General features: G+C 42.3%; 8 protein-coding genes across 8 annotated transcripts; 6 read left to right on the top strand and 2 right to left on the bottom strand.

Moving 5' to 3' along the window:
* Positions 1 to 155: 155 nt before the first annotated feature.
* On the top strand, positions 156 to 7274 carry V2V93DRAFT_212465 (uncharacterized protein). The gene is made up of 8 exons (XM_066907020.1): positions 156 to 339; positions 395 to 594; positions 651 to 762; positions 814 to 890; positions 941 to 2194; positions 2248 to 2555; positions 2613 to 2902; positions 2957 to 7274. The coding sequence occupies exons 2-8, from the start codon at positions 440 to 442 to the stop codon at positions 7160 to 7162; spliced, it is 6402 nt and encodes a 2133-aa protein (XP_066766765.1). The 5' UTR covers positions 156 to 339; positions 395 to 439; the 3' UTR covers positions 7163 to 7274.
* V2V93DRAFT_368248 (major facilitator superfamily domain-containing protein) lies at positions 7249 to 9240 on the bottom strand. The gene has a single exon (XM_066909752.1). It carries the CDS (start codon positions 8917 to 8919, stop codon positions 7387 to 7389), a length of 1533 nt encoding a protein of 510 aa, XP_066766764.1. The 5' UTR covers positions 8920 to 9240; the 3' UTR covers positions 7249 to 7386.
* Positions 9241 to 9637: 397 nt separating this feature from the next.
* Positions 9638 to 10711, top strand: V2V93DRAFT_368245 (apolipo protein O-domain-containing protein). Its single transcript, XM_066909751.1, has 3 exons — positions 9638 to 9711; positions 9799 to 9903; positions 9980 to 10711. Exons 1-3 carry the CDS (start codon positions 9691 to 9693, stop codon positions 10568 to 10570), a joined length of 717 nt encoding a protein of 238 aa, XP_066766763.1. The 5' UTR covers positions 9638 to 9690; the 3' UTR covers positions 10571 to 10711.
* A 160-nt stretch (positions 10712 to 10871) lies between these two features.
* V2V93DRAFT_368244 (uncharacterized protein) lies at positions 10872 to 12136 on the top strand. Its single transcript, XM_066909750.1, has one exon. The coding sequence runs from the start codon at positions 11037 to 11039 to the stop codon at positions 11784 to 11786; it is 750 nt and encodes a 249-aa protein (XP_066766762.1). The 5' UTR covers positions 10872 to 11036; the 3' UTR covers positions 11787 to 12136.
* V2V93DRAFT_368242 (P-loop containing nucleoside triphosphate hydrolase protein) lies at positions 12137 to 13944 on the top strand. Its single transcript, XM_066909749.1, has 8 exons — positions 12137 to 12546; positions 12657 to 12666; positions 12755 to 12817; positions 12888 to 12907; positions 12966 to 13028; positions 13092 to 13163; positions 13218 to 13478; positions 13538 to 13944. The coding sequence occupies exons 1-8, from the start codon at positions 12497 to 12499 to the stop codon at positions 13545 to 13547; spliced, it is 549 nt and encodes a 182-aa protein (XP_066766761.1). The 5' UTR covers positions 12137 to 12496; the 3' UTR covers positions 13548 to 13944.
* Positions 13945 to 14915: 971 nt separating this feature from the next.
* On the bottom strand, positions 14916 to 18026 carry V2V93DRAFT_212008 (exocyst complex component Sec6-domain-containing protein). The gene is made up of 6 exons (XM_066907018.1): positions 17828 to 18026; positions 17739 to 17766; positions 17576 to 17680; positions 17451 to 17516; positions 17217 to 17388; positions 14916 to 17160 (listed from the first exon to the last, which is right to left on the bottom strand). The coding sequence occupies exons 1-6, from the start codon at positions 17857 to 17859 to the stop codon at positions 15251 to 15253; spliced, it is 2313 nt and encodes a 770-aa protein (XP_066766760.1). The 5' UTR covers positions 17860 to 18026; the 3' UTR covers positions 14916 to 15250.
* Positions 18027 to 18209: 183 nt separating this feature from the next.
* V2V93DRAFT_379730 (CENP-Q, a CENPA-CAD centromere complex subunit-domain-containing protein) lies at positions 18210 to 19442 on the top strand (the record flags this gene model as incomplete). Its single annotated transcript, XM_066912021.1, has 6 exons — positions 18210 to 18212; positions 18274 to 18716; positions 18772 to 18856; positions 18916 to 19080; positions 19140 to 19226; positions 19278 to 19442. 6 exons carry the CDS (start codon positions 18210 to 18212, stop codon positions 19440 to 19442), a joined length of 948 nt encoding a protein of 315 aa, XP_066766759.1.
* Positions 19443 to 20080: 638 nt separating this feature from the next.
* On the top strand, positions 20081 to 21756 carry V2V93DRAFT_358378 (regulator of drug sensitivity 2; the record flags this gene model as incomplete). The annotated part of the gene is made up of 2 exons (XM_066908059.1): positions 20081 to 20240; positions 20303 to 21756. 2 exons carry the CDS (start codon positions 20081 to 20083, stop codon positions 21754 to 21756), a joined length of 1614 nt encoding a protein of 537 aa, XP_066766758.1.
* Positions 21757 to 22464: the final 708 nt, after the last annotated feature.

The following is a 22464-nucleotide window of genomic DNA, read 5'->3' as shown; positions in this document are numbered from 1 at the left end:
CTCCCAACTAAAGATATAAAGCTCCAGTATTTATCGCATTTGTGCCGCATACGCCGCACATATTCTTAGTTCCAAATTTTTTTCAGGCAGAGCGCTACAAATTCAGTATTCAGGAAGCGATCTTGATAGTGACAGTAATTCAGCATGGCTATCAAAAAAAAGCCAGTCTTAGATCCTAAGAGGAAGCATAAGGTTTGCTTTTCAGTCTATATCTTACTTATGTTCTTGTAGTTATTGCTGACCGTCCACTACCAGTTTCTATCATTTCGCGATCGCGTTGACAATATCAAGATCGATCCATTAAGGCGGTCAAAGAGACATGACGATATCGGCGACAAAGTAATTATCAATCATCTATATTATTATTTATTTGAAATTGACCGAGTCACTGTAGGAAACCGAGTCTTTTTTTCATGTTGCTTTGCAGACATGGCGAGAAATGAATAGCACCAAGTGTTTCACCGACTTCGCGCGCGAAGTCACCACGATTTCTCAGTCGCTACCTCAAGTAATATATCATAAGGCTGATATTTTTAACTTTTTGATTACGGCCATTGCCGAAAATGAGAGATTCTCTTTACAGCCTCTATTGGAGTATGTGCTGGTCGGACCGTTTTTCAAAATACCGCTCTAATATCTTTTTCTGCTAGTTTGCTTGTCCAATTTGCGCATGACATCGGTCCGGATTTCGAAGAATTTATATCGAGAGCTATTTCAGTACTTATTACAACAGCCTCTCATGAAGAACTCGAGGTTGTAGAGGTAAGAATCTTATTCTCGCTTGATTCGAGTATTATAGCTAAATTGATTCAGTGGACATTTAACTGTCTTGCTTATTTATTCAAGCATCTCTACCGATTTCTTGTCACAAAACTATCCGGGACATTTGAGTATGTAGTAATTTTGTACAGTATTACGAGCTGCGCCTGACACTAAATAGTCTCATCTCTCCTCTCTTTTCTCAACAAGAGCGTCGCCCCTATCTCGCCCGTTTCGCGGCGGAGTCATTCTCGTTCTTCCTTCGTAATGCTAAATCCGTCGATCTTTTTGTCGATCATGCATTTCAAAAGCTGGCCGAGTCAAAATCAAAAAATTTCGAAGCAGCGATGAGTATCATGTTTGCTGAGGCACTAAAGGGACCGGAAAATACTCTGCATTCTAAGGCTGCTAAGCTTGCTAGAAAGCTTCAAGATTATTGTACGTCTAACCAGCATGAAAAGGATTATAGTGTCTTTCTCAATATTATAACCGACGTTTTGCATCATACAAATCAAGAAACATCTACCCAACTGTACGATTCACTGTACAAGTGGATGAAAAAGCAACTCAAGGCTGAAGATATTGGTGCTGAAAAGGTCCACATGATTACAAAAGAAATGTTCTTGCTAGTTGGGCTTAGACGAGGAAGTCGCGTTCCTGATTGGAAGGAGACCGTCGGTGTATATCACGAGATCGTGGAAGTACTTGCTCGTATGACTCCGTCTGCAGTTCGCAGTAATGCCTGCTGGGAGTTGTGTAAACTCTCCCAATGTCTTCTGCAATATTACGAGGACATTGAAGAATCTTTGGCCAGCAGAATTGTAGAAAACATTTTTTTGCTAGACAACGGTGAATACTTTGTGTCCTTCTGCGACTACTTCATCGATATAAGAACTAAGAATGATATGTCAAGAGTTGTTTGGCTTTATCTTCAAAGATATCTAGACGGTGCCAAGTTTATGGATGAATACACTGTACTTGCAATTCTCGAGATTCTTAAGAAGTGGAATCCGAAGATTGGCGAGCGCGGGTTTGAAGCTCCAGTAACAGGTAGTCAGACGCTTCGAAAATCAATTTTGGCTTCAATCGATGAGAAGTCGCAATCAATTTGCACCGGTGCAGTTAGCTCGAGTATAATACTATCTCTACGGCCTATATTAGAGCTTTTGAGTGGCATTTTCAAGCCTAGTGCCGATATCAGGGACTGCATGATAGCACTTTTGAAAGCAATAGGAGAGTTGGATTCGGATATTTCAAATTCTCTAATGAATGTATTCGGAGAGGCCATTCTGATTCTTGCCAAGAATTTACAGGAATCGATGAATGAGAATTTTCTAGAAGAGATTCTGGTTGAAATCCACAATCAGTTTGTCATTATGAGACTCAACAAGTATTACCTGCGAGGACTAAGCGAAGTTATTTCACTTTATAAATCGTGAGTGTGTATATTCTAGTTTTTATATATTATGTTTCTGACATCCTACATAGATCGCCGGTAATTTTAGGTAGCGACAGAGTGTCCAGCATATTCAGCGATCTTGCCAGCAATATTGAAATCTCTTTGCGAGACACGAACCCAGATGTACGAGTAGAAGCTTTGAAATTGCTTCTCGTTTTACAAAATTCTACAGAGGAATCATCTGTCGAAGTGCTGAAATTGTGCTTATCTATCGAAGAAACTCCATTTGAACTTGCCACAGCTCGTAATTTTTCCATGAATATTCGGAGAATTGCCCTTGATTATCCATCATTGCAAAGCGAGATAATCAAGCAGAACATAATATCCTACACTTTTGGTGAGTTTCGCGATTGTGCGTTACTTTTCTGTCTTCATATTACTAACATCATTAAAGGCCTTTTAACTTCACAGTTCCAGCCTGTATGGACAGAGGCTGTGGAAACCCTGACAAAACTCACTTCAGGCAACAAGGATATGGTATGGCAGTTACTGTTAGAAGGTATCACATTGGCCCCAAAAAAGAGTTCAGGTATGGAAGTCAATTTTCCTGCTATGGATGATTTTGATTCAGCGTCGCTTTATGAATTCAAATGCTCGCATGTCCAGTTTTTAAACACAAAGGCCACGGCGACCCTTTCAAAGAAAAGGAATGTACAAAGCTTTTTGCAAGAATATGAAGAAAAGGTAAATTAGTCGAACACCCGCGACCTAGTTATAATCACTAATTCATAGTTTTAGGACTTCTTTACTTCCAAAATCGATAAAGATGTTATCCGACACAGATGCTTCGAGGTTTTAACTCATATTTACAAAATTGCAGAGAAGAAAAGTAAGGAGCTGATTCCCATTTTTTCCACCTGTGTCGATGCTATTGGACGTAATAAGTCAGTTCTGTTGGATCTGCTTAGGCTGTTCTCCAAATTTAGCAATCCTGCGAAATCACTCGGCACCGATTATGTATACAATGAAGTTGTTCGTCTGCTTGCAAGCCCTGATTCGGATGTACAAAAATCAGCGCTGACCTGCATATTTGCTTATGGAAATCCGGCTGTTAACCTATATAAAGATAATTTGGAAAACCTGCTGGGTGGTCAGATTTTTAGGGACGAAATCAGCAAATTGCTTTTGACGAACGAAGATGATGCAATCATTACGACTGAACATTCTCCTGCGGTTATTCCATTGATTGTACATATTCTGTATGGATCAGCGGTTGGTCATTCAGGGAATAATAGCAAAGCCAAGAGCGCTAACCGCACAATGATCATATCGACTATTGGCAGTTTATCTGACGAATATCTTCTTATGTTTGTCGACCTTGCTTGCGAAGGAATCCCGCATCAATTTATAATTGATTTTACTCAAGAAAATGTTGAGATTCCTGACTATACTAAGATGGAGATCGGTCATGCTCATCTACGTCGCATATCTGGTTTCATGACTATGGCAGAAGATATTCTTCGTATCTCCAAGGACAAAGTTGGAAGAGCTGGTGATGTCCTACTACAAGCTGTCATGTCTTGCATTGTCTTTTCTCGCGTGTCTTTGAAAAATGGTAATATTCCATCAGAGAGCATAGCAATAATTCGATCCATCAGAAGTACAGGATTCAGATGCCTAGAGACAATTTTTACGGACGTGCATTCGGTTGACTGGCAGAAATATCAACGAGCTATGTTCAAGGATATTGTCATGCCTAGAATGGAGTTTTTCAAAGATGAAAATACCGGAGAAGTCTCCCCTATTTTTAGATTATTCTTGGTGTGGAGCTCTTCCGAGTCTTTGGCTTCGCTATTATTCTACGAAAGCTCTATTGTACCTCAGATCATAATGTTGATGGACTCCACTAATGCTAAAGAACCCGTTCATCAGGCTAGCATTCAGTTCATGTCAAACATCATAAATATGCAAGAGACAACAAGTAGTAACTTTCTCAGAAATTCACTGGTTGACCTTAATAAAGAAACGCTTTCTATATTTCTTCCTCGATTTGTTAAGGTCTTGTCTTCTTCTAAATCTCCTGAACTAATTGACCTCAGCGTCAGCCTTCTCCGCAGTATTCTCAGATTATTTAGTGAATTCATTCTGCAGAACGAGCTGTTGCTGGAACAGCTTGTTGACGTTTGTCTTTCTGGTGTCACTGCTTGGGGACAGAAGTCTCATCACTTTAACGAAGTTTTTGAAGTGCTTTCCACTCTTGTATCGGCTATGTCGAGCGATATTTTGCTGAGAAAGAGTTATGATGAGTTGAGCCCTCTGCTTCAAACCGTTAAAGAAAGACATACGCGGGCGTCTCTAATCAGCATTTTCACATCACTTGGAGCTAAGAATGAGAGCGTTAAATTAGTCGCTGATTTGCTCGTGGAGCTAAATTCATTCGCAAGAGTACGCTTAGACGAGCTAGACTATGACCGTCGCTTTTCCGCGTATGCACAGCTGAATGTTAATTTGTGGAAGAATCTGAAATATCACCAATGGCGTCCTATTTTGTATGAGTCTGTATTTTGTCTCTCAAATTGTGAAGATATGGCAATTAAGAAGGCTGTTTCGTCCACTTTGAAACTCTTTGTTGAGATGACAGAGACTAAGGCCGTTTCAGAGGATGTTGACAGAGTGGAGTTTTATTCACTCATGGAGACTATTTTAATTCCAGGGATCCGAGCAGGTCTGCGTGGAGAAGAAGAGTTCTCCCGCAACGAATACTTACTCGTGCTGAAGACCCTTATTCAGAAGCCGCTTGCATATCCGCAAATCAAAGATCTTCAGGTCCTCTTGTTTGATGGTGACGAAGAGGCTGATTTTTTTAATAACATTGTTCATATTCAGTCGCATCGGCGTCATCGAGCCATTTATCGCCTTGGTCAGATTGCAATGACGCATAATCTTGGGGACTTCAACATTGCGCACTTTCTACTGCCTGTCATGGAGCATTTTCTGCGAGACGTTACGGAGGCCACGTCCGGTATGGCAGAGGAAGCTATCAGTACTATTGGCAAGCTATGTCTAGGTCTCTCGCTGAATCAGTATCAGGCAATCGTACGACGCAGTGTATTAAATCTAGAAAGGCAGCATGATAAAATCAAATTTCATGCTAGATTACTTGATTCGGTCGCTGAAGCGACTTATCTACGATCTCAATTGAGTGAGTCGGAGGTACAGTTAGCTAAGTATAATCCAAAAAAACTAGACAATTTTTTAACTAGTGAGATTGTACCTAAGCTTCGTGCATTACTTCGACTTACGGACGAAAACAGTCTTGCTGATCGTGTGGGAATTACTGCCCCATTAGTAAAATTTTTGTGTGGCACTTCTGATGAGACGCTAACTAGCAACCTTTCAAACGTTGTGCTAGAACTTTCTCAACATCTCAAGCACAGATTTCAGGAGATTCGGGACTCTGTTCGCAAGGTGTTGTCACGCGTCTGTCTCCTTGTCGGATTGACTCATTTTAATTTGATTTTAAAGAACATAAAATCAGTACTGACAAGAGGGTCGCACAAGCATATTTTATCTTATTCAGTTCACAGTTTCTTGGTCGCATTGATGGCCACACCAATGTCAAAACACGGTTCAATAAATGACAGTTTAGATATAATCATGGACATATGCATGGATGATATTCTAGGAGTAAGTGGGTCGGAGAAAGATGCAGAGGGATATATCAGTAAGGTTCGCGAAGTTCGGGAGAATAAGAGTTTCGACTCAATAGAGATTCTGGCAACGAATATCTCGGTTGATAAACTTGACGATTTATTATTGCCAGTTCGTCGCGTTTTGAGTTCGAATTTTGTCAATTTGAAAATGGAGAATAAAATCAATGAAATTCTGCGACGTATGAGTATTGGAATTTCTATGAATGAAGAGGGCTGCACACAGGATGTTGTTGCATTTTGTTTGAAAATCTGCTCTGAAGAGGTTCCTGATAACATATTCGCAGGTATCTCAGAAAAAGAGCAGCGATTTCTGATTTCGAGGAAGGAGCGATCGAAAAAGCATTTAGCACAGAATCTACATTATCTACAAAGATTCGCATTGGATGTCATCAAGAACTGCCTGCGGAAAAATCGTGAATTGATTGAAGCATTTGAACTACAGGAGTTTGTCAAGTCAATGACTCCTTATCTTACGTCGGATCATGAAGACATTCAGCTATCGTCGTTGAAGCTATTGACGACGGCTGCTAAATACTCGACTCTTTTGCAAAAGTTGGATACGAAATTTTTGTTCTCTTATGTCGTGGGTATTATTCAGAATTCATCTTCGACGCAAATGGAATCTTGTCAAGTTGGTCTGAAACTCCTGTCATCCCTTATGCAAAAGAAGAAGTATACGGATGGGGACCATAAGTCCATTGCTTTCATAATGCAGAAGATTTACACTGATCTTGTTGAACCAGAAAAGCAGACGCACTCTTTCTCATTTGTTAAATCTGTTCTTCTTCAAAAAATTATGATCTCTGAAGTGTACGACGCTCTAGACAAGGTTCGGGAGATCATGGTTAATAGTCCTACAAAAAATACTCGAGAAGTATGCAAATCGTTGTATTGCCAGTTTATTATGGAGTACCCGCAAGGCAAAAGTCGGTTAACCAAGCAATTACGATTCCTTGTCCATAATTTGAACTACGAGCATCCCTCAGGTCGTGAAGTAATAATGGAAGTTTTGTATGTGCTGCTTTCCAAGTCTAAAGAAGATTTCGTTCAGCAGATCATTGAGACATTTTTCTTGCCTCTGACTTTGACGCTAGTCAATGACGAATCAAGTGATTGTCGTGAGATGGCGTTGTTGCTGTTCCGATCAATTGTGCAGAAAGCTAATGCTGATAATCTGACGGCGATGCAGAGAAGCTGTACGGAATGGATCAGTCAAAAGGATAATGCTGAACTTGTTGAGGGAGCGTCGCAGATTATGGAGATTGTGGATGAATATCGAAAAAATATATAGTAGCATGTATAGTTGCAGTATTAAAAGTTTGAGATTTGAGAATGGGCTGTCAGATAAACTAATTGCATATTGAAGGATATTATTGGCTTATATAGTGTGTATTATATTGGAAAATATTTATTAAAAAGGAATAAATGATGTCATCAAGCGTAAAGCCGACCAAAGACGGAGGGGATAAATGGAAAACCACATGCTAGAAAATGCAACTAAGAAAAACGGAAACACTAGTCTAGGTTAGGGCTAAATCTCTTCCTCAGTGATTCGCCATGATAGTACAAACTAATTGGAACCGGAAGCAGAATCAAAACGATAAATGCCAACAGAGTATTGCCCCAGCCCAGACCTAGAGCATCGTACATGCTTTCACCGGCTAGAGGCAAGAACGCTCCCCCTAAACTTCGAACCATTGTTGATGCTGACGCAGCAGAAGCAGCGTAAATACCGTAAGCGTCAACAAGGTAATTCATAGTTGGAGACAATGTTGCTAAAATTCCGACTCCGATGAAGTAAGTTCCAATCATTGGAACAATCCAGTGGACCTGATACTTTGACGACCAGCCATAAATGATCAGGCCGATGACTATTGCCGGAGAAAGTATAATCATGAGTGGGAGACGATGTTCAGGCTTACGCTCTTTTGATGGAGTTCTATCAGCTAGAGCCACCAGTATTCTGTCTTGATATAAAATCATGATCATAATAGCAGACATACTACCGAAACCAAGACCGAGGTAAGAGAGTCCAACAATTTCAGTTGAAAAGCCATAACTGTCTTCAAATACTCTGGTGAAGGTAGTAAAAAGTAAATAAAGCTCTCCATAAGTGACGGCGACGAAGAGTGAGAGAATTAAAACAATAGGACTCAAAATAAGTAACTTCAAAGGACGTATAATATTACGAGTGAACATGACTTTTGGTGACTCGGCTCTATTCTCGAAGATCGTATGCAAATTATCGTTTCCAGTCTCTTTACGCAGACGCTTGGCTTTCTGCTTTAGAATAAATGGGCCATAGGTCTCGGGAAGAGTGAGGAAACAAAGAACACACATGACACCAGACAATATAGCGATGAGACGGAATACCCAGCGCCAAGAGACTGCGGTAAGAAAGCCACCAATGACTGGACCGACAGCGGGACCCAGGACGGGTCCCATGATATAAAATGACATATATCTTCCGCGATGTTCAACCGCAATAACGTCTGCCACAGAACCTGAGCCAAGGGCAAGAGAAGCGCTGCCAACTGTACCGCATAAAAATCGAAGGATGAACATTGCGGCAAGCGAGTGGCATTCGCCGCAGCCTATAGTCAGGCCAGTGAAGAGCACAGTCGAGATTCTGTAGATAATGGAGCGACCGTACATTTCAGACATAGGGGCGATGACTAGCGGTCCGACAGCAAATCCTAACACGTAGATAGAGACTACGAACGACGAGAGGATAGAAGACGTAAAGTGGAATTCCACCATTAAATCAGGAACACCGGGCGCAAACATCGAAGACGCAAGAGGGACGACGAAAGTTAGAGATGATACGGTCGCGATGACGGAGATTTTACGAATCTGCGAGAAGTTCATGGGGTTGGTTTTATCATCAGGGCCATCCCAGGTGACGATGTCTGCGTCTACCCGCTTCTGTTCGCAGCTGGCATAGGATTTGCGCTCGACGTCTGAGAGTGACTTAGAATCCTTTTCGAACAGCTGGCCGTCGCCCGGCATTTGCAGGGATATAGGCTCGTCATCGGTGGAGTTCGCCATAGCAGAGAAGACGGGCTGGCGAGCATGCGCCCGCTGGGCAGAGGAGGCGGGTTAATTTATACAATGCTGAATAAAGAGCACAATAACTCGGGCATTCACTGAGCGCTCTAAGCGAGCTGCCTACGTTGTACCGAATGCGTGCTCGGTCCGAAGCGCCGCTGTTTCCCTAATCGGTTATCGAGCGCGTCGAGGACGGACACAACATAAAGTTCCTCTGCAAAGTCGGGTATGGATTTGATAATATATTAGCTAAAAGCTCGGAGCACCCGACGAGCTTCCAATTTTGACTTACAGACTGCGGTGCGTTGGGATGGCTCGAAGATTCTACTTAATCAAGAACGAACAAGAAATAGGTGGTGTCGCTCTTTGACAGCAGCGAGCTGGCGCTGAGAGACAGGTATCAGTAATTATTTGTGATCTATACAAGATTGCTAGAAAGTGATGCCTATTGTACCATCCTCCAACATGTGGTGCTCCACAAAAATATAGAATATTCGTATATGCTGAGCCGGCTGCTATGAGAGCAGAAGAAGAGACATAGCAACGGAATGGCAATAATATTTGGTAGCTACTGACTAATAGTACATGGTTGTAGAACAGCACACACTTTATCGGAACATTAATGAGAGAGTCTATTTATTACTAAAATATTAGTAATTAAGTTTTGAGATCTATCCCGAAGCCCACAAACTTGTCTTTCATTCTCGTAGTAGTAGAAACTGGCAACCAGCGCGCTCCGTGATTTACGCGATTCCATTGGTATAGAGCATCATGTCATTTTCTAAAGCATATGTATGTTTTTTTATCAATTCAGTGTTAATTTACTGTAAAAGTTGCAAACTGGTTTGCGAATCAGAGTACTAATAATCGATGATATAGGCCGGTCGGCTATTTACACAGAATCGCATCTCGAGCGGTCTCATTTTTGGCGTTGCTGGAAGTGCGTTTATGGCTTTGAATACTCCAGTAATTCGCGCTGAAACCGTATGTTGCTACTCTATTTCTTTGCTCTACTTTTAAGACTGTTGACGGCACATAAACTAACATCTTCTTGCAAAAGCGAAAACCCATTTACGACGACAAGCCTGCAGTAGACGCCATTCCACCTACTGTCGTCGTCAAAGAGCCGCCAGCTGAAATTGAGTCTTATGTTCGTACTGCTCGCCTTTACCTCGCCAAAGTCGCCTCATTTGCTCAGGTTCATCTCGATGTTGGCATGCAAAAGTATCTCGAGGCTGAATCGACTGTGACCAGAACTGTGTCAGAATTGAAGTCTGAAAATGAGCCGGTACTTCCTGGTGCTATCTACATACTTGTTGCGACACTTTCTACCAACATTGCTCTGCGTAAAAAGAATGTGCTGCTTCGTGGTATACTAGGTCCTGCTGCAGTGGGTACCGCTGCTTTTGCTTATTTCCTACCAGAGACATTCAAGAATTTTGGAAACTTGATCTGGAAGTTTGAGGTTATGATCCCTAGTGTTGCTGATGCGCACTTGAAGACTAGGGCAGTTGTTTCAGATGCATACACGTCTGCTTTGCAGGCAAAGACGGATACTAGGGCAGCCCTCGACGGTTCGGTCAAATTTACGAGAAAGACGATAAAGAACTGGACTGGACTTCTTGTCAGTGAGGACGATGAGAAGAAATAGGTTAAAAGACAAGACACCATATTATAGTATATGCGTATTTGAATATAACTACTAATTTCTGTGTTACAAGTGCACTGTAGTCCACGGCTGGATACTTTGAACCCCGTGTCAAGTTGCAACTCTGAAATTATTGAGCTAAAGGACACTTTCTTGCTCTTTCGTTTTGTTCTTGCGGATTACTATCTTTGCAATTGACTGTAAACCCCTACTACACTTACCGAAATTTGAGCCATTGTAACCCTAACCCGGAACCATACTTGCGAATTCATCGCCGCATCACCTAAACTTCCGCAGCTTTTGCAGTGGCCCTCGCGAAATCAACAAAAGCGAGAACCGAGAACAGACGCGATCAATAGCATTTGATAGCTTTTTACATATCTTTTCCATCGCGTATTATTTTACTTGTCATTTACCGGAAAACCGCTCACTGATACCAACTATCGAATTTAATTGTTCACCGCGCATCATGTATCAACGACCTCCACCCCCAATGCCGATGTCGCCAGCATCCAAGCGCGTCAGGATGGACGGCCCAATGCAGCCACATATTCCTCAGCAGATGCCTGGTCATGGACCCTATGCAGCTCCACCACCACCACCTCCTCCTCCTCAAGCACTAGGCCACCCTCACATGCCTCCGCACATACCCCTGCCTCTAGGCGCACAATCTGTACCTCCACGGCTTCAGCACCCCGCCGTGGCTCAGCCGACTACCGTATCGTCTGGACAACCTGCAGCTTCAGGAAATTTGCCGCCATCGGTTTACGCGGCCCAGCATAATATGCTGTTGTCGCTTGATGATGAAGATATGTTTGGTGCAGTCGATGAGCTGGATAGTATCTCTGCTAGAGATATATCGACGTTACGATACGCTCGGCATCATGAATGGATGGAGCAGATTCTTGGTTCTGCATATCAGAGCGATAAGATTATTGCCCCGGGTCTGTATGCAGCGCGAGGAAAGGCGGCTACTGATATCTGGGAAGGCGCAGATAAGCTCAAGCAGCGAGTCGCCAAAATGGAGGAAGAATTAAATACAGTCGATGAATTTTACACCCGGAATCTGGTTGAAATAAAAGAAATGAAAAGTCGCGCTTATGCTCAAATGCGCGAGGCTATGGAGAAACAGGAGGCTGAAACTGCACACGAAATCAACGCCGAAGAAGAAAAGATTGAGGAGAGTTCTCAGGCCCATCAGTCCTTGGCTATCAGTTAAATTCTCTTTGCAGCAACAGCTGTCTAACATTGATATGTCTGGCATCGAAAACTGCTTTGGCTGGCGTTTTTCTTTTTTTGTATTTAAATAGTCATGTACATTAAGAACCACAAATTGCAACGCGTTGAATTTTTATAGCAATTTAAGATACTTTTAGGAGTATTAAGAGTCTATTTGTGCGGTTATGTGCAGTTATGTTGATTTCATAATTGAATGCTCGACTACCATGATCGGCGCCGACGTCGGTCAACGCGCAGCACTTGACCACCCAGGCCTCAACTCAAGAGAAACAGCTTTTACTACATAAAATTTCTATAGATTCAAACCCACAGAGTCCTAAATACGAAATATATATATATCACTATCTCAATTTAATAACGCTGTAGTTCTTCACTGCACAAACTGGGATTGTGCGAGCCGGATCCGGGAATGAACGACAGAAAGATAAGGCGTAACTTTATCCAGGATTTGCTCCATCTCCAACTAGTCCCAACTAACTGATCACTTTTGTAACTATTTTATCCAATTACAAAAGAGCAGCACCACATTATCCATTATTTCTGATTGTCAGCAATTCTTATTCCGACAGAAGTATCTGCCAGGTTTTGAGCTACGTGCACCGTAAAGTGTACATTTATTCCTGTGCAGCTATATATAGTTAATACACTCATCTTCATTATCATCCGACCCCCGAGGAAGCATTAGCCGCAATGTCGTCGTGGTTTTCGAGATTTTACGAATACATTCTTTCACTATTCTGGTATGGTTATAACAATGCTTTTTTTTCTTTGGTCGTTCTACTGGTGCTGCAGGCGAATGCAAAGTGGCGGAGCTGTTACGCTGAGCGACGGCTAACCTGAGTTTAACTAGGTCGTCCGAGGTATGTAAATAAGAAGAAATAATTTGTTCTTTCTTTCCGAAGAAGATAAGTGCTAGAGCCATGAGTTGCTTACGGAAGATTACAACAGATGGACATTACTCTGCTTGGACTACAGAATGCAGGAAAGACATCTCTATTACGGGTTCTCGGAGTAAGTGCCTTGGGATTATGACATTTGATACATAAAGTTATCAGGGAGCTAACACCGAAGTATCATATAGGGCGGAGAATTTACCTCAGAGTAAGCCAGAAAAAGTTGAAATTGGCGAAAGTCGGGCAATATACTAATCATAATGTAGCTCAATACCTACTATCGGATTCTCAATGAAGCGAGTCCGCAAAGGACGTGTCACGATAAAATGGTCAGCTACTTTATAATTTTCTCGGCCTGAAAACTTCTGAAACTAACCTTTGACTGTATTTAGCTGGGATTTGGGTGGACAGCCAAGATTTAGATCCATGTGGGAGAGATATTGCAAAGGAGTCAATGCCATACTGTATGTTCATACTAATCTCTGATGATCGGAGGCTTTGCTAATTATCTACACCAGGTTCATTGTCGATTCAGCCGATCCAGCTACACTACAGATTGCGCGAATGGAGTTTGAAGCTCTCGTCTCGAAACCATCTCTCGAAGGAATTCCGGTCCTGGTTCTCGGAAACAAAAATGATCTTCCAGAAGCTTACGATGTTGATTCAATCATTGATATTATGAATCTCAAGAGCGTTGATGATCGTGAAGTTTCGTGCTATTCGATCTCGGCTAAGGAGTCTGTAAATGTTGATGCTGTTTTGAACTGGCTGGTTTCGAAGTAAGTCTTCGCTAAATTTTACCTTATCAGTTGCAAGTCACTAATTTTCTATGATGTAGATCGAACTAACTCTATTGATTATCGATTGGTATCAAATTGCGGATTTTCAGCAGCATGCTAGGACTAGGAATTGTTTTTTTTCATTGGATTTTTTTTTTAATTTTAATTTACTTGTACATTTTTCAGCTATACATTTTGTGCCTGTCCTGGACGATAAGTTGCTTTGATTTGTGCTTTTGGCTTGAATTAACCAGTTAATTACGAGGTTTAATAGACGTGTGTTCTTATATCAGAATTGGATTAGTATGTTTCTGCAGAGTTTGGCAATTGATAAGTGAAATGAGTTTTTGCAGAGTGCTATGACTTTTGGCAACAGACGATATTGTATTTCTTTAAATAGTGTATGTTATTTAAAAAATTGCAATAGAGACCCAGCTATTCGATCGGATTCGAGTACTTATAAAACTCAATATTGCTTGTCCATTTATATTCTGGCCACAGCTGATCAGTCCCGCGACAAATTTATACGCTGCTAAATTTCTTTCAGCTAGGATTTTGAAATTCTCCATTGGTGTAAATCTATAATTTGCCGTTACTAATTCGTCAAATTTATGGCTGATACATGACCCGCGGATCGTGTAGAAACACCAATAATGACTCACCTTGGCTAGCAGCAGTAGTGGGAGTATTATCCCCCAGATGCGTGTTAATCGATTTATAGCGTTGGGAGTCAGTAGTACTGAAATTCCTTTGAGAACTACGATACCGTCAACAGTGCAAGTTTTCAAAGTCACGCGTGGAATCTAAGGCACAGAATCAATAATTAAAAGGCACCCACACATGGAATTATTTAGCAGTCTCATTCTTTCTTAAGTTTATTGTGCTTCTAATTCTGCAGAGTCGTCGAATTGTTCTCGCTAAATGGGTCAGCAATTTCCGAGCGCGGTTGGTCGCGGATAGTACAGTCTGCGACAGAAAATAAAGAGCAAAAACTGTGGTGCAAATTGTGTCATGTCCAGCGAATAAAACCGAGAATAAGAATGCTGATTAGGTATTTTTTCTTTGATGACTATGCTTATCACTCTCAGAGAGTAACAAGCCATTAAAAACTAAATTCTCAGACACAGATTTACATGTGCAGTCTTTGTAAAATTGCACGAGTTGGTGCCATCATTATGACGAATGCATGGTGACGGTGACAAAATGCATAGTCGCGATCAGAATATCTTGAATCTCCAGAAATGGCATGCTTTCAGGAAAATTTCGAGCCACTGGACAATCGCCTCTCCCGCAAATTTATCCTGTTTGCGATCAATATATTGAAATAACAATTGAATGGTTTATCTGGAAGCAGCATATGTCTGCATGGAGCAAAATAAGTTAGATAAACCAAAGCGTGTTAAACAGACTTCAGCACAAAGAATGTAATCCAAAAGCCTAGGGAACGGAAAAATGCTTGCGAGCAATGCCTGTGCAAGTGAGGGCTAAGTTCTAGTGTACTGTGATCTTATGCTATATCTAGTAATAGGCTCGATATGACGACTGACAGAAACTGAACCCCAACCATAGTTGCCAAATATCAACATTATAAATATTGTAAATTGATTGCAAACTAAAGAACCGAAATCCAAGCCTCTGATCAAAGGGCTGAAGTTCACACAAATTCTTGACAATATGAGGTCTCTACGGATACATTAGATACCTTGGCGTGAGGCGCGGCTCATTTCTATTTCGCTTGCTGTTACAACCCTAACATGATATTTAGACAATGGCTACTTGTACAAACGCGACATGTACGTCACAGGATCACCAGAGTTCACAATCAATCCCATACACTCACTCCGGATAGCTTCCATGTATTCCTTAACTGATTTTGAGTCCAAATCCTCTCTTGCTCGTAACACATCTTCCGCAAATCGTAGAGGTGCATCTGGGAAACTCTGCTTCAAAATCTTAAATTCCTCTATAACTTCCTGCTTATCACCAGATATGAGACCCATGAGCACCTCTATACTAACAAACTGTGCCTCGACGTGCTCGCTATCTGTGAATGACGTGAAAAAGGGATAAAGAAGCGCGACATCCGATTTTATCTGATCAATTGAATGCGCGGATAAAGAAGTACCTTTGTTCTTAACTGCGCTGAGGTAGTCGACAAGAGTAGCATCAAGTAAATCGTCCACATAGATTGAAAATAGATCAGGATTGAGATGATCTTTAAGCTCGATATTGTACTCCTCGAAGGTGTTAATAATTTCTTGAATTATGACACTACCAGGCTCAGTTGTCATAGTTCCATCCGGAGCCGTGCCTTGCACTGGCGGGGTATACCAGCCTTGTTTGAAAAGACCGGCAAACGATGGCTGTATATCAAAAATCACCATCGCCACAATCTCAAGGACGCATGATTTCGCAGTAGCAATAAAACCGTCCATGGCATCCTCCAGATCCTGAATCATACGCGATTGCAAATTGCGGTCGTCATCTGAATGAACCAATACATCAACATTAGTATTGATCTGTCTTTGAATGATACTTTCCGTGTAGTCTGCTCCTCGAACTTGATCATTTGCTATAGCGATAGTATATTCCAATAATCCTCCAGGAACACCGTCTGGATTAGCATTCGATTTTTGTATTTCTTCGCGCACCACTAAAATCCATCGTTGCTGTCGATTGACCAACTGCCTCTTACACTCATGAATGACGCCGGCAACAACTCTGATCTCGTCAGAGTCAATACTGACATTAATCTGCTGATTGAGCATCTGAAAAACAATCGGAGTATTCTCTAAACCATATTTCAACTCGGGGTCAGAATCTGGAGCTTGTTTTCGCTCTATGAACTCTGTAAATTCTGTACGTCCAAGAGTTTGTATCCACTCATCTAGTTTTCGACAAATCAATCGCATGTAGTCACCAAGAAGCTCGTGATCTTGACCGTCAAGCAAAGGAGGAGTCAATTGCGCCTTTGGAATTTTGAGTTCGTTGATCATCGTGTCACTGTACTTTTGGGACCATCGCACAATTTTTAGTAAAAGGCCCGCCTCGGTTTCATTCGTGATCAGTGACTTGAAAAGCACGTAAATCTCTTGATGGTAGGCCGTAACAAATCTATCTGTGATTTTCCAACTTTCCGGTACACATGCCGTAAGATCAGTTTTTGCAATCAAAATGTCACGAGTGACCCAGTATAGGTTATCTAGAAGTGTACTAGGGTCATTCGGAAAAGAAGTCACACAATTTTTGAAAACATCTTGTGCACCGAGTTTGATGCACTCAGAGACTTTATCGTCGTAATTTCGAAGAGTACGAGTGGTCAGCGTAGAGCTGGATCCATTCATAGACAAATGTGCGGTTAATTCTTTGTGAGCTTCAGATGCTGATTTTAAAATTTTAGCTTTTGTATCCAAACGTTCGTCAACATCGATGACTTTTGCCCATCGGACAATTAAGCTAGCATTTCCTTCACGTAAGACCTCTAATAGATTTTGTGCGATATCAAACAAAATAGCATCAAATTCATCCACAAGGCTATCAAGTCTGCCAAAATATTTCGACAGAGTTCGCTGCCTGTCCGATCCGGCCCGTGCTGCCTGCTCCATTGTCTGATCTCGGAAATCACGGAGACGAGATAATCGAAAGTGAATATTTAGGAAGTTTGTCATCGGCCCAAAAATGTCTATGTATAATGTTAATATCTCTTTTTTGAGGCAACCGCACAATCTGCCGACCGACCTTTACCATCCTCTTCTATCAAAGCCTCTATTTCATCTAATTTTGAAGGCATTTCCTGTAAGTTCTTGATGATGTCCTCAACGGCCATAAAGTTCCTGCGGACCCGAGAAACCCGATTAATCTGTTGAAATCCAGGAACAATAGTTTCTGCTTTAGCGCATAGAAAATTCAGCTGTTTGTCAAATCGTCAGTCAAGAAACAATAAACAGAATATCAAATGAAACAGAGGCGTACCCGCTGGAGTTCCTCGCTTAAAGAGGAAACCAAAGTTTTTGCATCAAGTAAACTCTTTAATCCATTCTTTGCAGTTCAGTTAGAATACCGCGATAGACTGTGTACGGAGGAGAAAGGAATAGTACCTGCGCTGTGTCGAACTGTGTCTGCATTCCACTCTTGATCTGCAACTCAATTGCTGCCTTATCCCGCGTTAACTTCTCCTTGATTGAAGGAACTTTTGCGAGATCCTATATTCACAAATCAGAAATGTGTATTGATTTATAGGTTGCGACAAAGAGTCAATACATCCGGATATCGTAGCAGTTCCGCTAAACTGTAAGTGGATGTTAGCACCTGGATACGGATAATCACTGCGGCGAAGCTGAACTCGTTACCTTTTAATGGCACTATCGCTAGAGTCACCCATAGTTCAGTTACTCAAGTGCCCTTTTTGAGAAAAACGCGAATCAGTCCATTCGAGATCTTTTAAAACCAAATAGTAGAAGGTTATCATCTAACAGTGTTTGAGTAGTGCGCGCAGTCATCCAGGGATCGGGAACTGTAAAATTAGATGAGCGTGTAGAGTGTGACATGCAAAACGCGCGCAACCATCGAACCCTTTGTTTTGGTTCCCAGTCGCGTTTTTGAAGGCCCACCCCATATCTCTCGTGTTTACTTTTCGCGTGCGATTTTCGCCTCTACTCTTATTTTAAAGTATCCGGCATTACCATAGAGTAGTCGGAGCGAGATTTGCAGTTTTACTTTGTGTGATATATAATGGTTAGTATGTTCGTTTGCAGGATGGATCTTTTTTATCTAAGCTGTTGACCACCTGGAACAGACAAAATCTACTGCATCAAAGAAAAAAGCGCGGACAGCCATAAAGGCGAAAGCAAAATTATCTGGCTCGAATAAGAGATCCGACATCTCTGCAAAGGTAGCTAAAAAGAAGTCATTAGCTGGATCTACTTCGAAGAACAGGCGATCATCAGACAAGGCTGAGCGCCCACCAAAGAGGTCAAAGATAGTGGTGACACAACCTGCAACCCAAGATGAAGAGGAAGATTTAGAGGAAGAAGAAGTTTATTCTGGAAAGTCGAATAGCCTTCGACTAGTCCCTGTCGTCCGCAAGGTCAATATTGAAGGCTGGGTGTCTCTTTCAGACAATGCGCGAGAAGAAATCCTGAAGAGTATGCATTCAGTTTCGTTTGCGATATACAACTCGCTAAGTACGGAGGAACACAAAAAGACGGCACAAGGAGTAATCAACGGACTATTACAAAAGTGAGGGCATTAAATTGTGACCAATCGATAGTCGCGTACTAACAAGCTAACATAGATTTGAACGCAAACTTAAACGGCTTCCTGTACCGCCAAATACCAAAGACTGGAATTTTCAGTATGAAAAAATACTTGAGATGAATGTATGAGAATCACTGATAACAAATAATTGGTCTACTGCTAAAACATTTGGAGTTATTAGGCCAGTCTCGAGGCAGATTTCGTATCAAACGTTCAGCAGATAACGGAGCTAGAGGCCGAGATAGCCGCGGAAGAGAAATCTATTGCAGAAGATCGAGAATATTTGCAGACCTTGACGCGTAATGCAAAGGCTCAAGAGATGTCATGGACTATTCAGCAAAAAAAGGTAGGAGTTTAGACTGCTTTAATTCTGCCCCTGTTACTGATGGTTTGCTACTTTTTTAGGTTGAGAAACTTTTCAAAGACAAATCGGCAATGGATTCTCCATTCGATGATGCCGAGAACATTAATCTTGTGACGATGGATTATCAGGTACTAATTACAGTTCGGCTCGTGCAGAATTGTTACTAACTCGAGGTGCAGGATCCTCAAGAAGCTAGCGACGATGAAATTCGCGCACTCTTAGATCGTTTGGCCCCTCATATTGCCTCTATAAGTGGTAACATTGCAGGCCTGGACAAAATTCTATCAGCCACGCGTGAGGTTGCTGGCGCATTGCTATCGCTGCGCAAACAGTCAGTCGATTAGAACAAAAATAGTGTAGTCATCGCTTACCTGATTGAGTGTATTAGGTTTATTATTCCTAAATATTCCGAACAAGACCCGTTGATTTCCGCCGCACTGTTACCCATCAATTGAGCAAGTTTTGGGCCTTCAGAGCTTCTAATCTACTTCAAGCCTGAGATCAGGTTAATCATATAAGGTTAGTCATCTTTAATTGAGCGCACTGCAGGACACGAAGTACGCGACTTCAGTGCTGGTCGAGCGGTAGAGCAGTCTGGACGAGTAAACTTGCGCACACTTGCCGACGCCACAATAGCAGACATCCCCACCTCCCCTTCCCCGCCGCCACCACCACCACCACTAGCATCACCAACATCTTGGAGGGACGGACCAAAGACAGACGACTGTTAGATGTATGTTTGGCTTTTCTTGAGACTAGAGATGCGTGTTCTGTGAATTATATTGATTTTGTTGAATTGTTAAGAGACGCTAAGCAGGGGACGGCGGTCTAGTGATCTCAAGCAGAACAGCGCACTCCAGCATCACTATCAGAGACTGCCGCTGTCGCCACCACCACCTCTATTATCCAAATTTCAGCTGCACAAGGTACTTTAGAAACAGAACTATATACAATCTTACTGGCGACTAGTTATATGCAAACAATGACGACCACGTCTCAGCAGCGTTCTATACCTGAAAGAGGATCGCGGGGTAGCAGTAGCGGGGTAGAGTCTCCTGACGCACGTTCAGAAAATCAAAGATTTCACTCACTCAAGCAAGATGCCACTACGAGTCATAAGAAACGAAGAAAAGTTGATCATGGTGAGATTATTTCTATTTCTTAAAATCTTGCTGATGCGGCTGCTAATGACTTACAACTCTAGCTTGTGTTTATTGTCGAAGATCACACATGACGTGCGATTCAGGTGAGCGTTTTTTATCGCTTCCGCAGCATTTTTACGAATCGTATCTGATAGTAGCGATCAAAAATTTAGACCGCCCTTGCGCTCGTTGCATCAAGCGAAATATTGGCCACCTTTGCCACGACGAATCTAAAGACCAGCCAAATGAAGAGACTCCGAAATCAATCACGCCACAACCGTCAGAGACGGATGAGCGCTCGAGATCTGCTTCTGCTGAGTTGACTCTGAAAGTTGAACAGGAACAGGAACTTAAACGCGAGACTAGAGCCACGCTCGAAATTTCTAGTCAAGGCACCGCTGTACCTTTATCTCTGAATACAAGCGCTCAGAGCTCTCCAGAGGAATGGCCGGCTATGCTTGGTCATTCGACAGATTTATTGACTAACCTTACGACATACCAACGGCCATTGTTTTATTCTGAAGGGGCAGGGAGTGAGTTTTCATCGTTGAATGATTTTCTGACTATGATTGAAGATATTCCGTCAAGTGTACCTATCGATGAGCAGATATTGCTTTCCAGATCGCAGCCTGCAGAAGTAGGCAGGGAAGGAGTGACGCTAAAAGGAGAGTTAGCTGGAGATAGAGGGCATTTGAATACAGGGGATAAAAGCGCCGCAATCTCAGATGCAGAGCAGGTTGGGTATCCTAGCTTAAAGCCGGAAATACCGATTGAGCAGCAGAAGAATCTTCTCTCTCTACGAGCTGATGGTAATTTGACTTTGACAACCCCTACGAAACAGATTCAAATGACGGAGACGGCAAAAGATAAATTCTTCTTGACAGCGGCAGATCCAGCAGATGGCCCAGGGAGTACGCCTGAAGAGCGTCTTAAACAGGTCATCAATGCGAAACTTGAAGCCGGACTTCTTGAGCCTTTTAACTATGTCAAAGGGTATGCGCGATTGCAGCGGTATATGGATCGCTATATGTCACCGGCGTCACGGCAGCGAATATTGAAGCCTTTGTCAATATTTCGGCCAGCGTTTCGTGCGATTGCACAGACGTTGATTGACGTTGATTTAGTCCTGGTTGAGGAGGCATTTGAGAGGATGTTGCTAGATTACGATCGCGTGTTTACGTCGATGGCTATTCCGGCTTGTCTTTGGAGACGGACAGGCGAAATATATAGAGGAAATAAAGAGTTTGCGGCGCTGGTCGAGGTTCCTGTGGAAGACTTGCGGGATGGCAAGATCGCTATATACGAGGTATTGAGCGAGGACTCTGCTGTAAATTACTGGGAAAAGTATGGGAACATAGCGTTCGATTCTGGACAGAAGGCGGTGTTAACGAGTTGCACGCTCGAGACGCGAGACCGGCAAACGCTTAGGCCGTGCTGCTTCAGTTTTACGATTCGGCGGGACCGATACAATATTCCTAGCTGCATAATTGGAAATTTTATTCCTGTCCGCCCGTGAGGCAGAGTAGGAGATATAAGAGTATAACAAGAGTATGATATAGCATATTAGGCAAATGGAAACGAGTGGTTTGTAATTCATGATTAATCAGATTACGCGTACAAGCTATGCTGCCGGGGAAGGTGTTCACGTGATTCAACGAAGATCATTTGACGAAGATCCTTTCCAGCGGCAGACATGCGCTGAAATAATCGAACAGTTGCCGATCAAAAAGATGGGAAAGAGAAGAATAATAACAGGAAATTTGAAGAGAGCAAGAGCAGCAGGAAAGAATTAGGAAACAAGAGCGGTGCAGTGCCCTTTACTCTGTCTCGGGTAGCTTAAGCGCGATAGGGCTTCTGCCGGCGCTCTTGACCTTAAACTACTGATAAGAGGACTGATGTGGATATTTCACATTTTAGTGCTGATGTAGTAATTAATACATTTGTAAACTAACCAGAGTAGATTTGTTCATGCTGCTATACTCTGCTAAGCGGGCCCTATGGGGCTGCAATGGCCGAAGACGGTTTGCAGTGCCTCAAAAAGCCTCGTCATCGTCAAACCAGCCCAGCTGGGACCCTTTCAGACACCGCTCTTCACTCTTTCTTCCTTACACCTCTGTACTTTTCTCTTCCTTCTTCTCCTCTTCTTACCCTTTCTCTTCTTCCTCTTACCTTTCTCTTCTTCCTCTTACCTTTCTCTTCCTCCTCCTCTTACCTTTGTTCATCC

Source organism: Kockiozyma suomiensis (assembly GCF_038497685.1).
Source record: "Kockiozyma suomiensis strain NRRL Y-17356 unplaced genomic scaffold V2V93scaffold_5, whole genome shotgun sequence".
NCBI lineage: Eukaryota > Fungi > Ascomycota > Lipomycetes > Lipomycetales > Lipomycetaceae > Kockiozyma > Kockiozyma suomiensis.
The sequence above is the reverse complement of the archived record's forward strand: the minus strand, read 5'-3'. Positions and strand labels throughout refer to the sequence as shown.

Bases quoted from the DNA above. Each gene is read 5' to 3' on its own strand.
- V2V93DRAFT_368245 (XM_066909751.1), top strand. From the start codon at position 9,691: ATGTCATTTTCTAAAGCATAT. The intron at 9,712-9,798 runs GTATGTTTTTTT...TCGATGATATAG, and splicing joins TGTCATTTTCTAAAGCATAT to GCCGGTCGGCTATTTACACA. The intron at 9,904-9,979 runs GTATGTTGCTAC...TTCTTGCAAAAG, and splicing joins CAGTAATTCGCGCTGAAACC to CGAAAACCCATTTACGACGA.
- V2V93DRAFT_368242 (XM_066909749.1), top strand. From the start codon at position 12,497: ATGTCGTCGTGGTTTTCGAGATTTTACGAATACATTCTTTCACTATTC. The intron at 12,908-12,965 runs GTAAGCCAGAAA...ATCATAATGTAG, and splicing joins GGCGGAGAATTTACCTCAGA to CTCAATACCTACTATCGGAT. The intron at 13,029-13,091 runs GTCAGCTACTTT...GACTGTATTTAG, and splicing joins GGACGTGTCACGATAAAATG to CTGGGATTTGGGTGGACAGC.
- V2V93DRAFT_212008 (XM_066907018.1), bottom strand. From the start codon at position 17,859: ATGGGTGACTCTAGCGATAGTGCCATTAAAAG. The intron at 17,681-17,738 runs GTATTGACTCTT...TTGTGAATATAG, and splicing joins AACTGCTACGATATCCGGAT to GATCTCGCAAAAGTTCCTTC. The intron at 17,517-17,575 runs GTACTATTCCTT...TGAACTGCAAAG, and splicing joins CACAGTTCGACACAGCGCAG to AATGGATTAAAGAGTTTACT.
- V2V93DRAFT_368248 (XM_066909752.1), bottom strand. From the start codon at position 8,919: ATGGCGAACTCCACCGATGACGAGCCTATATCCCTGCAAATGCCGGGC.
- V2V93DRAFT_212465 (XM_066907020.1), top strand. From the start codon at position 440: ATGAATAGCACCAAGTGTTTCACCGACTTCGCGCGCGAAGTCACCACG. The intron at 891-940 runs GTATGTAGTAAT...GACACTAAATAG, and splicing joins AAACTATCCGGGACATTTGA to TCTCATCTCTCCTCTCTTTT. The intron at 2,556-2,612 runs GTGAGTTTCGCG...ACATCATTAAAG, and splicing joins CATAATATCCTACACTTTTG to GCCTTTTAACTTCACAGTTC.
- V2V93DRAFT_368244 (XM_066909750.1), top strand. From the start codon at position 11,037: ATGTATCAACGACCTCCACCCCCAATGCCGATGTCGCCAGCATCCAAG.